The 15775-nt window shown below is 36.9% G+C and overlaps 1 protein-coding gene across 5 annotated transcripts in view; it reads left to right on the top strand.

Annotated features, from left to right (window-relative positions):
* Nucleotides 1–434: 434 nt before the first annotated feature.
* The window catches only part of CCDC152 (coiled-coil domain containing 152), a 30689-nt gene continuing 15348 nt past the window's right edge, over nucleotides 435–15775 (top strand). The window contains exons 1-4 of one of the 5 annotated variants that reach the window (XM_015067569.3): nucleotides 435–647; nucleotides 2576–2669; nucleotides 4575–4680; nucleotides 11244–11312. In XM_015067569.3, the coding sequence (XP_014923055.3) occupies nucleotides 2583–2669; nucleotides 4575–4680; nucleotides 11244–11312 (262 nt within the window). In that variant the 5' untranslated portion in view covers nucleotides 435–647; nucleotides 2576–2582. Of the gene's footprint in view, nucleotides 2670–4574; nucleotides 4681–11243; nucleotides 11313–15775 lie in introns of all 5 variants that reach the window. The other 4 variants (XM_015067571.3, XM_015067570.3, XM_027076101.2 and 1 more) reach the window with 4 other exon arrangements.

The raw sequence follows: 15775 nt of genomic DNA, 5'->3' as shown, positions 1-15775 counted from the left end.
CCTTTACCATTAGTTACCAAGACCGTTTTGTAGATGGGAGATCATCTCCATCAGCTGACTCTGGACTGCACAGACTGATTATATTCATGCTTTCATCTCCATCACCTAGCACAATCTCTTCGTACATTATAAGCCTGTTTCATAAGTTACTCAAATAAATATGGATTATTAATTCAATGATGCTGACTCACTGCTCCAAACTTAAAACCAATGTGATTTATTCTTTGGTTAGGGAAATAATTAGGAATCTGGCAGGCACTGGATGTTGGGTCATGTCCCAGAAACCAGAAAAAAATATCTAAGAAGCACCAGATGCTGAGGCGAGCAAGGGCCAAGGAGGAAGGGACCACCGGAGGTGGAAAACTGGCGGCCCAGGTCGGGGCCGGGAGAAGGGCGGGCCTATTGTTTGGGGAACTTGCTTCCGGGGAGGGGATAGCAGTGCGGGGCGGACCAGCACCCGGAAGTGGTGACGCGGGAAACTGTGAGGAACTGTGAGGAACTGTGAGCGGCGTCAGGTACGCTCCAGGCTTTTTGTCCCCGGGTTCGAAATTCCCACTTTGGCCTTGGAAATTCTTTTCTTCATACCTCCTCACGTCTCCTAAGCCATCCACTCCCGTCAGGCCTGGTGCGCCGAGTCCTGCAGTAGAGTTGGGTCCCTCTGGTCCCCGGCACGCGGGGGGAGGGAGCGGGAGCCCGGGGCCTCGGGACCGAGTGTGCGTTCACCGAGCGCAGCAGGGAGGGGAGAGGAGGAGCCCCACCCCCACCCCCAGTATGTCCTCGGGCCCCGCACGGGTCCCGCCGAACCGGGGAGGGGGAGAGACGGAGCTGAGGCCCAGATGCTGGTTGGCATAAGAGCCAGGGAGAAAACGGCGCTGTCACCCACCTGAGGGGGGTGGTTGCTGCTGGGCCGGAAGGTCACAAGTCAGTCCCTGCTTCTCACCGATGAACTTGACCGGCACTGAATCACCAGCTTGTTTCCTAGTTTCACGGGCAAGAAGGCCACAGCCACTGAAGAGATGTTGATGGAGGAAATTGGGGGGTACCGTGAAGACACCTAGAAATGGATTGGATGGCTTTTCAGCCTGTGTGACAAACTCCTACACCGGGCTGAACGGCATGCGATAACAGCCAGTGGAATACTAGCGATGGTTTTAAAAAGAAAAACACTCCCAGAGTCTCATTAGAACAGAGGCGTTTGGGAGGAAAATCAAGCTGAAATTAAAATGAATTTAATTCAAGAGCTGGGATCTGAGAACTGTAGTAAAACCTTTTTATTTAAAATGTTAGGAACTAAAAAAAATGTTGGGGGGGGGACGGGGGAAAGTTTTGCATTAACTACCTCAGATTATCCTATAGTTCTATTAAAGAGTAACAGTTATCAAATACTGATGATTGTTAAGCTTTACCCCAAAAAAGAATTTTGCTGTATTTATTATGGGGTGCTAATTACAATTATTTTCCTGCCTTAAAGATCAAGTTATAATTTTTAAAGGGATTTTTATATAGTTTTACTTGAATAATAATTCAGTAAGCTGAAAATGCACAGCTAAAATTCTTTCATTTAAAAACCACTAATAGTTGTCAGATGTCATATATTTGATTTAACGTCCAATCAAAAAGAGGAAGGAAACGAGATTTGTGAAGTAACAAATTGTCAAAGCAATGTCTGTTGTGTTGTACTTCATTTGAAACAATAATATGACCCGTAAAATTACTTTAGGAATTTTATTTACCTTTTACTTTGGACTAGTTTCCATTACCACTTTCACACACCAGGCATTGGCATATGCTCTTTCCTTAATCCAGAATGCCTAAATTTCAAATTTGTATTTTCTCCTTGCACTTTGCTTGTGAAAAGTCTAAAGTGTCTCATATTTTTAGATTGTATTAATCCTAATTCTTCTAAACACTCTCCCATCCCCAAGTGTAAATGCTAGCCGTTTTGTGAAAGTCCATTTCTTCATCCTAACTGGATGAGTTTACCTCTGGAATAATGTAGAATTTCTTATGATTGGTTCCATAGGACTAAAACTAAAACTCATTCTTTGCAGTTAGCTGGTTATACCCAAAGGAATTTGAGGGGCAGGGGGACACAATTCAGTCCATGGCAATAAGCACACTACCAGGAAATACAGCAAAAAATACTTGTGGCATGATAGTTATGAAATATTTTAAACACCGTACATTGAGAATACCTATATTTAAAAGTCACACATCAGATTTAGCAGTACACCAGATTTTGAGTCCTGTCATACTGATGGCAGGAAGATGAGTTGAACAATGGAATAGTTCTTTGTGTAACAGGGACAAATAATTTCTACATATGCACATAACATTGCACTAATTTTAGATTTGTTTAGAGAAAACTTGGGTGGCATGCAGAAGAATGGAGAAGCCTTAATGCTTTTGACTATTATTAATAATGTGTATAGCAAAAATTTTCCACGTGCTGTGGAGCTCAAGTAGGTGCTCTATGCGTGGAGTATAGAAACGTTAGTATTTGACTTATTGTCACTATTGTACAGCTTTTGTTTACTTCTTCATCTATTTTTTAACCCTATTTACTCTTCACTAGTTTAGACATGAGTCAAAGCAGCGAAGGATGTATGAAAAAGACTAGCGGTGTGAATCTTGACAAGCTTATAAGTGATTTCTCACAGATAGAAAAGGTATGTAAAGATATAAAACAGTTGTAGTAGAAAAACTATATATAGTATAAAAATTTATAGTATAAAAGGGAAATAGATTTTGCCAGTGGAAGAATTTGGGAAGTAAAGAAAAATGTACCAAAAAATAAGCAAAGTAAAGACAATGGAAATATATTTTTGCTAAGTCCTTTCTCATTTTTAAAATCCATATTTAAAATATATTTCATTTTGGATCATTTATACTAATACATCAAAATGTTTCTGGGACAAGGAAATAGTTGATATACTTTGGCTAAAGTTAAAAGGAAAATACATACTTAAATGTTCAAAATGTCCATAAACTCAGGAATGGTTTAATAAGAATTGAAATAAAATAAACTCAATCCTCAGTCTCTTACCATTATGACTAACTCTAATTTTTTTTTTTTACTCTTTCCTCTGCTGTTCCTTTTTCCTTCTCTGTTGCCTAAAAACAGATGTATTTGAAGTTCCTCTCCCCAAATCTAGACAGATTACATGATAGACCAAACCCACAAGTGTATATTAGGTTTTTTCCCCCTTGTCTGCCTTGGAGAGGAGTAAGAATAGTTGTTGAGAAGATATAGGTGAATAAATGAAAGATTTGGGGAGTGGGTTTTTGAAGCAAGGGTGGGAAAGAGAATAATGCCTACCTCTATTTTCTCTCTTTATCATTCTTCTCTATTCCTTCTTTTCCTCTGCACAGTCTGGTATGTCTATAATAAAGGAATTTTCATGACAATGGGTATTTTGAGATAGCATTATGAGCTTTTTTTTAAGTAGGCTTCACACCCCTGCAGACCCCAATGCAGGACTTGAACTCATGATCCAGAGATCAAGACCTGAGCTGGGGTCAAGAGTCAGACATTTAACTGACTGAGCCACCCAGGTGCCCCACATTATGAACTTCTTTAAACAATGAACTTGAGTTTTCTTAACCAAGTGATTCTTACTAAAATAAGAGAGAATAGAGAAAGAAAGAAGAAGCACTGTTCGTGGGAGAGGAATTGGTGCAAAATTTTTGGAGATTATTTAGAAATATCTGTCATATCCTTAAATATTTTAAATAAGAAATATTGATTTTTTGATGTGATAAAGTATTGTGATTGTATTTTTAAGAATCTTACCTGTTAGAGATACGTATAGATGGTGATATTTGTGGATGAAATAATATAATGTCAGGGAGTTGCTTTAAGATAAATTCAGAGGCAGAGAGAATGGGGAAGTGGGTAGAGATATAGATGATACAATGAATTGAGGATTTTTGAAGCTGTCTGAAGGGTATATGTCAGCTATTACACTGTACACAAAGATACCAAAAAGGTATGTTGAAGGTTTATTCATTATTTGTAATAGCAAAAAAAAAGTGAAAACAACACAAATTATCCTCAGTAAGGGGACTAGTTAAATGAATTACAGTATATTCATAAGTGAAACTCAATGCAGGTCTTAAAAAGAACGAAGTAGACCTAAATGTGCTTGTATGGACATCATCTCCAAGATAATAGTTCTAAGTGGAACATCCAAGGTGCAGAACAGAGTATAATATGATCCTTTCCTATAGTTGTATAGTTAATCATAAAATATTTTGGAAATATGTATAAGGAATTGTTAACCATAGGACTGAGGGTTGAATAGTTGGAAAGAAGGGGATTCCAAGTTAGCTCATATTCTCACTTTTCATAACTTTTTATAACTGTTAGTCTGTTTTAATTTTTTGCCATGTTACTTTTAAAATTAGATAAATGAGGAAGTTGGCTTACATAAAACATATGCCAGACTTAATTATTAGACTTTCAGGTATTAAGTGGTCTGTATTTTCGTTAGTCTTCATATCATTAGGTAAAAAAAATAAAATAAAAATAGCGACATTCCTTGCTTTGGTAATATATATTGTTTCTTCTACAGAAAATGATAGAAACCAGTGGAAAGAATAATATACTGGATATGCAGTTGGAAAAAACTAACTATTTGTTAAAAGTAACGCAAACAAAGGAGGTTTCAATTAAAAAAGGTTAGTTCTTTACTGCCTGAAGAAATACAAAATCTCATAAGAGTATTTTTTGGTACCACAACAATTAATATTATACCATACATTTGTAAAATATTTTAAATTCACATAGAACTTTCCGAGCTATCATTTCATTTTATCTTTTATAGCCCTGATACATAGGATTGGTATTACTAAGCCACCTCAATAATGAAGAAACATAGGATGAGAGAAATTAAATAATCTGTTGGAGACCACTAAACCAAGAAATGGCAAGTCCAAGCCTTCAAAACCATGGGAAAAAATAACAGTTGAATTCCTGTCTCACAATTACACCAAAAGAAATTTCAGATGGGTCAAAAATTTTAGTGCCAAAAATGGGCTGTTCTAGTCCAAAGCTCTCCCCTTACTTCTGGGACAACCAGGCCATGTGTGCCTCTCAGCTCCCAGCAACCAATTGTCCTCCCGGCTGTGTCCCTGGTCTTGGTCCATCCTTTGAAGGCCCACTAGCCTGCAGGGAACCTGAAAACCCAGGCTCTTTGCAGGGCAAGGCGCTGCTCTTTGAGAATGCCAACTTGCTTTGAGGCACAATGGTCTGGGATTACACCCAGGTAAGTGAGCTTCAGCTGCACCTGCAGCCCTCAAGGCCCAGTAGTGCTTGGCTTCACTGTGTAACCAGTTCAGGGTATCTGGAGAACTCAAGAGAGCCAGAATTCCCTCATGTTCACATGGAACTAGGAGAAGTTCCTGGTATGCCCCCAACAGTCTGTGCCTGACATTGAAGCCTTGCTGTACTGGAGCCCATCTGTGCCTTGGGTGCCCTTTGTACCACTGCTGGCGGGGCCGGGTGGTCACAGTGCTGTCCTCTGGGGAGGTTTCATACATGATGGAGTTTTCTCTAAATTTTCGTGGAGGAATGCTTTATGTTTAGGAATGTTCCCCAGGATAGTTGCTGATCCTGTTCATCCCAACACCCTTTTCCCAGACCAACACTCCTCACTAATAAAGTGCCCTGTGTCAGGAGGGAAAGGAGAGAAAGCCATATGTATGTGCCCTTGACATGGTGTGATGAAAATGGCACTTCACCTCTATGATCTTCCTCCTAAAGACCCATAACCCCATCTAACCATGAGATAAGCGTCAGACAAATCCCCAAAAAGGGCTTTTCTACAAAATACCTGACCAGCACTCTGCAAAACTGTCAAGGTCATCAAACACAAGAAAACGCTGAGAAACTAGCACAGCCAAGAGGACATTAAGAAGACATGATGAGTAAATGCAATATGGTATTGTGGATGGGATCCTAGAACAGAAAAAGAACATAAGGTAAAAACTAAGAAAATCTGAATAAAGTATAGATTTTAGTTAATAATAATGTATCAACATTGGTTCATTAATTGTAACAAACATCTCATACTAATGTTAGGTATTAATAACAGGGGAAACTGGGTGTAGGATATTTGGCAACTCTAATACCTTCCTGATTTTTCTGTACATCTAAAACTATGCCAACAAATAAAGTTAATTAAAGGTGAAAAAAATGAAACCACCCCAAAAAATAGAATAGAATATGGGTTTTTGTGGGGTTTTTTGTGTGTTTGTTTTTTAGTACGGAGAAGGCCTTTCCAAGTGTGACATCCATCAGTAGGATTCTGGTTAAATTATGGCAGCTGATAAAAGAAAAAGTAGTTCTATATGATACAGAATAATCTCCAAGATACCATAAATGAAAACAACAGTGTTCACAACCATCTATCATTTTTATAAAAATATCTTTGTACACACAGAAAACCCTCTCCCTGATACATTTGTATATCTCTGGAAAGATAAACAGCCTCAGTATCCTGGTAACAGTGCTTGCTTTGGGAGAAGGGAAACTGGTTAGTCTAGAGGCCGAAACTGGAGAGATAATCATTTTTTACTATACTAGTATTTCGTGTGTATTTATCATTTGAAAAAATAATTAAATACTTTTTTAAAATCCAGCTCTACTTATTCTAAATCTAATGGCCTTTTTACTGGATAATACGCAGCAGAAGTAAAAGAACTAGTAGGAATAAGTTTGTAGAGTCAAGTGTGTACCAACTGACCTAGAGAGGAATAGCAAACTACATATATGATTCGATTTGTTCAACAATAAAGAATGAGGTCATGACATTATATTTTCTACATTGGATACCAGATAAAGAATTTCTGTGCCAGTTGAAGATGATAATAATGTTAGTATTAATGGCCAAGTACTTTTCAGACATAATTGTATTCAACATTTCCAAGTGCTTTGTGAAATAGATATTAATGTTCAAATTGCTAGTTAATGGCAGAGCCTAAATTGAGCTCAAAACCACCATTTATTTACTAAATTATACAGTATTAAGAAGTAGCTTAGGGGCACCTGGATGGCTCAGTCGGTTGAGCCGTCAACTTTGGCTCAGGTCATGATCTCGTAGTTTGTGAGTTCGAGCCCCACGTCAGGCTCTGTGCTGACAGCTTGGAGCCTGGAGCCTGCTTCGAATTCTGTGTCTCCCTCTCTCTGCCCCTCCCCTGCTCATGCTCTGTCTCTCTAAAATAAATAAATGTTAAAAAAAATTTTTTTTAAAAGAAGTAGCTTAATATTCTGAGCTCTAGCTTTTAAGAAGCATTGGATAGGATAGTATTCATTCTAAAATCCAACAGAAATGATAATGTGGATAAAGGTTTGCAAAGAAAATTAAAAGCCATTATTCTAAAATAAGGAATGGTATTCTACCTTATGAACAATTTTTTATTGAGCCATTTTCCTTTGGGAAAAAAAAAGTGTTGAGAGAGCCACCTTGTGTTCATATTTTGAAAATACACATTTTTTAAAAAATTCAGTATACTTTCAGTTTCAGGGCTCTGTTTTCAATTTGCTGATTACAGTTGACCCTTGAACAACACGAGTTTGAACTGCATGAATTCACTTACATGTGCATGTTTTTTTTGATAAAGACAGTACAATACTATAAATGTGTTTGCTCTTCCTTGTGATTTTCCTAATTTCTTTTCTCTAGCTTACTTTATTATAGGAATATAGGCTATAATACATATAACACAAAATATGTGTTAATGACTTCATGTTATCAGTAAGGTTCTGGCCAATAGTAGGCTATTAGTAGTTAAGTTTTGGAACTTTTTTTTTGTTTAAAGTAAACTCTACATTCAATGTGAGGCTCAAACTCACAATCTCAAGATCAAGAGTCACATGCTCTACCAACTGAGTCAGCCAGATGCCCCAGTAATTCACTTTTTGAAGTCAAAGGTCACACTCAGATTTTTTTTTTCAAATTTTTTAATGTTTATTCATTTTTGAGAAACAGAGAGAGACAGAATGCAAACAGGGGAGGGGCAGAGAGAGAGGGAGACATAGAATCTGAAGCAGTCTCCAGGCTCTGAGTTGTCAGCACAGAGCCCCACGCGGGGCTCGAACTCACAAACCGCGAGATTATGACCTGAGCCGAAGTTGGACATTTAACCGACTGAGCCATCCAAGCACATCCACACTCAGATTTTCAACTGCACAGGAATCAGCACCTCTAAACACCCATGTTGTTCAAGAGTCAACTGTACTGAAATAGCTTCAGCTATCTATTTATTCCTCTAAAAGGCACAAAGAGAAGTGATGGCAGAGTCTATACCTCCTTAATTTTTTTAAGATTTTATTTTTAAGTAAGCTCTACACCCAATGTGGGGCTCAAACTCACAACCTTAAGATCAAGAGTCGCACACTCCACCGACTATGCCAGCTACGTGCCCCTTAATTTTTTAATTATAGCAGCTAACACAGTAACATATATGAAGTAGGCAATGTCAAGTGTGATTTAACCATCAATCTATTACTAGGAAATAGTAAAAGAGAAAAAATGGAGGATGGTGGGAACTTTGAGTGGGTGGTGGGGGGTGGTAGAGGGGGTACAAGGAAGAGTGAAAAACCACAACAGAAGAACCTTATATCTGCATAAAGCTTTTAACTTCTGCAAAGTACTTTCATTTCTATTAGCATAGTTGAAGAAAGTACTGAAGACTGAGTGTAGGACCTCTAACCGAAAGGCAAAATTTTGCATTTTCCCTTCACAGTATGGGGTCTTTCCTTTAGTCAATAAATAGAAATACTATTGAATACCTATGAAATAGCCACCATATTAGAAGCAATAAATATCAAAATTGATAAGATATGATCTTTACCTGAAAGAGTTCACCATCTAGTAGGAGGAACCACAAATAAATGAAATGTGTCTCTCTGTTGAGAGACAGAGGAGAGAAATAACAACAATAACAATATTGAACATTTGTGAGTAAATTTAGAGAGTACTATTTTCTCATTTGGTTGTCAGATTAGTCTTATATATGAGAATAGTCTTATATGTGAAGGAGGATAGGTATTACCCATACTTTTATTTTGCATATGGAGAATCTAAAGCTCAAAAAGCTTGTCCAGGGTGTCATAGCTAGAGAGTGGAGAGGAAACTCTATTCTATTTCCTTGGACTCCAAGTTTCATGGTTTCATCACTATATCCTATAATTCCCCAGGAGGTATTAAATAGCAGATTAAGAGCAGGATTTGAAATGAGAAAAACATATGCTCAAGTCCATACCTTCCACTTATTAACTCTAAAATCCTGGGCAAGTAACCAAACCTCTATGGATGACCATCTCTTTGTAAAATCAGGATAATACCAATTTCTCAGTATCATTTTGAAAACTAATTGGGGTAATGTTTATAATGCACTTAGTGTAATACCTGGCAGAGTAAACAATCAATGGTATTATTATACACAGGTAACTTTTTATTAGATGCAAATATTGTATTTAATATTTAACCATCAAAACAGATGCCCAACTAGAATGGAAGTTAGTGTGTCATACCAGTGCATACTAGCTGAATATTGGTCTTGGGCCTCTAAAACCTAATGAAAGAGAATAAGGCGCAATATTTATTAGTTGTTAAGTCAACTACATAAAGGTGAAATTGTCCTATTGAAAAAAAAAGGTGAAATTTTCCTTAAACTTTAGGAGTTTTAATATTTGAAAAATATTGTTATTCTTTTATGAAGCCTTCATCACTGTATATTTAGCTAGTATAATTGTAAACTTAAACTAGTGCAACCTGTTCTCCCTAACCTTATAGTAAAAATGTGATAGCAATAACAATCAGAAAGAGTCTCTGATTCTGTTCTTGTCCTCTTTCCAGGGCGTCCAACCTACTCATATTACTCTAAAGGACCGCTCCTGGACTGGTCTTTGTGGTAGTAAAGTAGCTAAATCACAGACGTGTTGTTGGACTGCTGGGGTTCAAGCTGTAGCTCTACCACTTACTAAGTAGTGGTAATTAGTGGCAATTCACTAAACTTCTATGTGTCAGCTTCCTCATATTTAAATGAGACAAATACGAGGACCTACCTCATAGGGTTAAGAGGGCTAAATTATTCAATATTTGCAAAGCACTTAGAATAGCAATATAATATATATTATTTTCAGACAGTTTTTCCGCTTACCCCTTTCTTGCTTCAGTTTACTATTATATTACCTGTCTATCAATCAATCAATCAATCAATCAGCAAATATTTATGGAGTGCCTGCTATGGATCACAACTGCTCTAGAGAAATGGTGAACAAAACAAAATAGTCCCTGATCTCCTACAGCTTACAGCCAAGTGGACTGCTTGAAATTACAGAAGTGTCCATCTCTGTTGCTACCCATAAAAGGTTTAGCTTTTTCTAGTTATAACCAGCTTATATTCACATGTCAGGGTATGAATGCTTGCAATGAATGCTCCATCTCCCATTGTGGCAGAAGTCATTAGTACCAAAGTTGCTAATTCCTTGTAACTCGGCACATTGAGTTTTTACCTCTTTGCCCCGGGACTTAGGCATGAGTACTAAGAGGACAGGTTGGAGGACAGTGAGGAAGAAAAACATTATCTTCTCCCAAATGACACCTCACCAACTCTGGCTCTCGATCTTAACAAAATTTAGGGTACCTTGACTCTCTTTCCTTGAGATGTTCTTTCATGGAAAACTCACATGGATACACCGCACATAGTTCCCCAGGCATGTCCAAGTATGCCTTAACTTTAGGGTAGATATTGCTAAAGCACATGGGGTAGGGAATCCCTACTATACTAAATTTATTGTGGTGTGGAAAACTCATTACTAAATCCCAGAATGCATTTGGTTTAAAGGGTAATTAAAAACTACTTTTTATATTATTTACTTTGAGATACCTGGCTGCTCCATAAAGATCTCATAATTGTCAGGGCGCCTGGGTGGCTCGGTCGGTTGGGTGTCCGACTTCGGCTCAGGTCATGATCTTACGGTTGGTGAGTTTGAGCCCAGCGTCAGGCTCTGTACTGACAACTCAGAGCCTAGAGCCTGCTTCAGATTCTGTGTCTCCCTCTCTCTCTTTGCCCCTCCCCTGCTCATGCTCTCTCTCTCTCTCTCTCTCTCCTCTCAAAAATAAACATTTTTAGAAATCTCATATTGTCAATTATTTTAAGTCTTTCAACTTTGAGAGAATATTTCCAAAATGAAAGAGAATAATTTTCAAATAAATGTGTCTTTCATATTTTAGAATGTTCTGCTCTTCATAATATGATAAAAGGGCTACAGCAGACCATTGAACATCAACATAATTTGAAAGGTAAGTTAGAAAAAAATCTTTGAAAATATGATATATTTGAGTGCCTTTAAAAATAGAGTTTTTACATCACTGACAGTAAGTTTCTTTTAATCTGGTCTTGTTAAACTCATCAGCTAATGCCAAGACTTCTCATTACAAAATAATACGTTCCTAAATTGTTGTGAAATAAGAAATACCATGCTGAACAGAATAATTCAGTCATATTCTGACAGGAACATCAGAGGATGTTTTATAATCAGTTATAATAATTCTCTTTATTATTTTCAAAAGTTTAGAAATATATTTGTCTTCAGAAGTACTCTTGGTTTTTAATGATCCTGTGTTCAGTTTTGAAGGGTAGGTATTTCGTAGTAGTTACATGATGAATATACTATTCAAACAGCAGTGATAGTTCATTATTTAGTGTTTTATCAGAGACTAAAGCTATGTTTGTGTAAATGAAGCCAGCATATTCAGCTTATTTTATTTTTACTAGTCATGCTAACCCAATAGGCCTATTCATTGACAAAACAGATGAAGCAACCAAGTGTTTGTCCTGAGTTAGCTACAGTGCAGTGTTACTGGGATTTTCCTTTCATATAGGAGACTAGATGAAAGTCCCTAGTTCAGAGTCTCTTCCAACATAAAACTCTCATCAAACAAGAATGTTTTTACCTTAGTCTTCTATTGTTATCATAAAGTACTTTTTATATGTAGGTGAAGTATGATAATGATCTTACACACCATTTATTTGCTGTGGCATGTTATTCCTTATTGTCTTTATAATGTTCTGGTATTTATCTTTAAGAATTACTATTCTTCCTTTTTCCCCATTGTTTTACCTTAAAATATCTCCTCAAGGGTTGATGAAACAAATATAGAAATTGTATTAAAAGACTTTACACTTACATTGTCAAGCAGCATCTGCAGTACAGAAAGGATTCAGCTCTTCTGGAGAGCAAAAGAGTAATATAGAGAACTACACCTTCTCCAGTGCCTTTTCTTTTCTGTGTTTTTACTGTTTGTTTATTTTGAGAGAGAGTGCGAGCAGGGTGGGGACAGAGAGAGGGAGAGAGAGAATCCCAAGCAGGGTCCAATACAGGGCTCCATCCCACAAATGATGAGATCATGACCTGAGCCGAAATCAAGTCGGATACCTAACTGACTGAGCCACCCAGGTGCCTCTCCAATGCCTTTTCTTTTGGTTTAGTCCTGCAGACTTCTGATTCCCTTATGTCCAATAGATTTTCATTTTTCTTGACTCTAGGTGTCTGTTCACTTTTTTTCAGGGTTTGATCCCCATCCCACACCTGGTCTGGGCTTTCATTTTCCCATCTCAATGCTAATGGTTCAGAACAACTTTTCCCTTCTCTGTGACTAAATACAATACCCAGCTGCATTTAAAAAATTGTGAATGTTCATAATCCTTACAGTCCTCTTATTCTAGGATTCAAATGGTACTTTAATTGAACTCTTCCTAGGATTTTGTTCAAATAAAACATCTACCAGAAATTAAAGTTACTTTGAAGTCTCAGAAAGTTAATGTTTAACATATTCATTACTGAATTATAATTAATTTTTTGTACAAAAGATATTAAATATTGACCAATGGTCAAGAATACAATATTTTCATAGTCATAATATCCTGTCTTTGAAGTAATGTGTGTTTGGAGTTTAGAGTATGGACATGGGTCCTTAGTAGAGTAACTCATCACAATATATCAAATGATAGGGATTTTTCCTATATCATATTACTATATATTATATACTGGTTTAGGAGAACCCCTATAATACATTGTATTAAAGATAGTTATATTATGCCATCTAACTTATGGTTAGTTACTACCAGGGCAAAGAAAACAAGATTCAGAGATTTTTGTCCATTAGAGGAGAATTCAGGAATTTAATTTAGAAATTCAAACATATTGGCAGGGTGTCATATGAAGAAAAGAGGGAGACACATGAAATCAACTGCAAACACAGAGCACCTTCAAAATCAGTAGAATTCAAACTCATTTTTTCCAATTATCTCTAAATGATTTCTTGCAATTTCGTATTGCTTTTTTTTCCCTGTTTGAACTGAACTTGAATATTTTGAATTTATTTCGGCCCTTAGACTCTATCAGGGTAGGTTTCCAGGAAGACATCATTATGCATAGTACAACTTTACAAAATTGTAGTAAGCAGAGTGATTTAATCAGAATTGATCACTGACAAGAATGTTTTAAAAAGGACAATAGCACATAGTTGAGTGCTATTTTGTAAAAGAATTATCTGAGAAAGTAAACTAATCAATGACAAGTTACTCCTAAAGAAAAAAGTATTGCTCAAATTAAAAGTAGTTTGAAAAATGTAGAAAAACTTCTTTCAACATGCAGTAATTTGACATGTTAGCTTCTAGTACATCCTTGGGAAAATGCTACGTGTATATAAGTATATTCTGTATGGAGAAATGATCTGCTATGAGAATATACTTCAGAATCTTCATTATTTAAAAATTGCCTCCTTCCAAAAGAGATTTGCTAATGGCACGTTAAAAGGAAGCTAAAGAGCAAAACATATAAACAAGGCCAACTACATAATTTGCAGGGCCCCATGCCAAATGAAAATGTGGGGCCTAATGCACAAAAGGCAGGAAAAAAGTAACATTAAAAGTTCTAAAATATAGAGCTTTTTTTCTTTCTTCTGTGGTCTCTCTCAACTTGACAGGGTTTTGTATTTGCTGTTAATGTTGCTGTAAGTAAAAAAGAATGAAAAATTTTAATTAGGAACATAAATGTTACCATTCATCTTTATATTGTGCAAATGAATTTTAAATCCAAAGACGTGAGCATTTAACTCCTATGCAGAATCACGAAAGTACATAATTAATACTTCCTAGCTTGCACATGCATATTTGTTTCATTCTTACTAGAATAGTGTAAATGCTGCGCAAAACTACCTAAATAACTACCATTTATTATTCATTTTACTTCTTTTTTTTTTAATTTTATTTATTTTTGAGAGAGAGAGAGAGGGAAACAGAGGATCCAGGCAGGCTCCACGCTGATAGCAGCAAGCCAGGACGCAGAGCTCAAACTCACAAACCTGTGAAATCATGACCTGACCTGAACTCAAACTTTCAACCAACTGAACCACCCAAAAGCCCCTCATTTTACTTCTTGATACCTGCCCTTGCTACCAATACTCTCTACCTACACTTACTAAAGATGGGATAAAAGGAAAAGGAACTGTGAATTTTCCTATCCTTCTCTTTCCTTTTATGTCTTCATTTTTAGCATAATTATTGGGTTAATAGAGGGAAATAACAGAATTAAGAAAGGACATGGTAGAGTTCCTTGGTCATTCATATTTCTTAGAATGCTACTGCTTTCTTTCTGCATTTGAAGCGAGTTCTAGTGAAAAAGAAAATGAGGCCCCTTGCTTACTTAGTTGCAGATGGAACATGTTTACCTTGTACTTGTATTTTTGAGTCTTGCTGAACTCCCAAGTATCATGAGTCCACCAGAATTCTGTGTTCATGGGGCATTGCAAGTGCCGTGTATGAATGTAGTGGCAAGAAGCAGTAGACACAGATGTTGCTCTTATCTTCTCTGCTCACATGCATGCTCCATTGTCCCACTGGAATTTACTTAAAAATATAAGTTCGAAGACAAAAAGAACTTCAAGACATTAATGGCAGAATGTTAAAGCAAGCGTTGCACCCTTCCGAGTGCAGGGCCCAACACGGACACACAGATTGCATACTCATAATGCTGGCCCTGCCTGTAATGAATAGGAAGAGAGTTAGGAAAATACTTGGATCAGAAACCTCACTTAAGAAGTAGGTGCTTCAGTATTGCACAAAAGTTAGCTCTAAATTTTCTAGAAACCAAGGCAAAACAAAATAAGAAAAAAAAATGGTTATATAACTATAAATTTCCCATTTAAAATAAAATAAAATAAAAACATTCAGTTAGTTAAAAGACAAAAACTTTCCCAGGATCTGAGTAAATGCCACTGGAGGACAATCTTAATTTAGGTCAACATAGCATTTCTTTTAAATTTTTTGTAATGTTTCTTTTATTTTTGAGAAAGGCAGAGTATGAGCAGAGGAGGCGCAGAAAGAGAGAGGGATACACAGAATCTGACACAGGCTCCAGGCTCTGAGCTGTCAGCACAGAGCCCAATGCGGGGCTCGAATCCGTGAACCACGAGATCATGGCCTGAGCCGAAGTCAGACACCTAACCAACTGACCCACCCAGGCGCCCCTAGATCAACATAGCCTTTATTCAGGCAACCAATCAAGTAAGAACTTTGAATGTAAAAATGTCTAGTTCATTATGGAATGAAATTATTAGAAAGCTAAGCAATCTAATCATAAATGATATTTTAAAAACTGGCTGTAAGTGAACAATGAATATAAAGACAATGTACACTTAAGGACTTCCTCCCAGTTCAGTACTAAAGGAGAATAGCTAATTTTAGAAAAATATACTGCAAA

Source organism: Acinonyx jubatus, chromosome A1, assembly GCF_027475565.1.
Source record: "Acinonyx jubatus isolate Ajub_Pintada_27869175 chromosome A1, VMU_Ajub_asm_v1.0, whole genome shotgun sequence".
In the NCBI taxonomy this organism is placed as follows: Eukaryota; Metazoa; Chordata; class Mammalia; order Carnivora; family Felidae; genus Acinonyx; species Acinonyx jubatus.
This window is presented reverse-complemented; position numbering and strand designations above follow the sequence as displayed.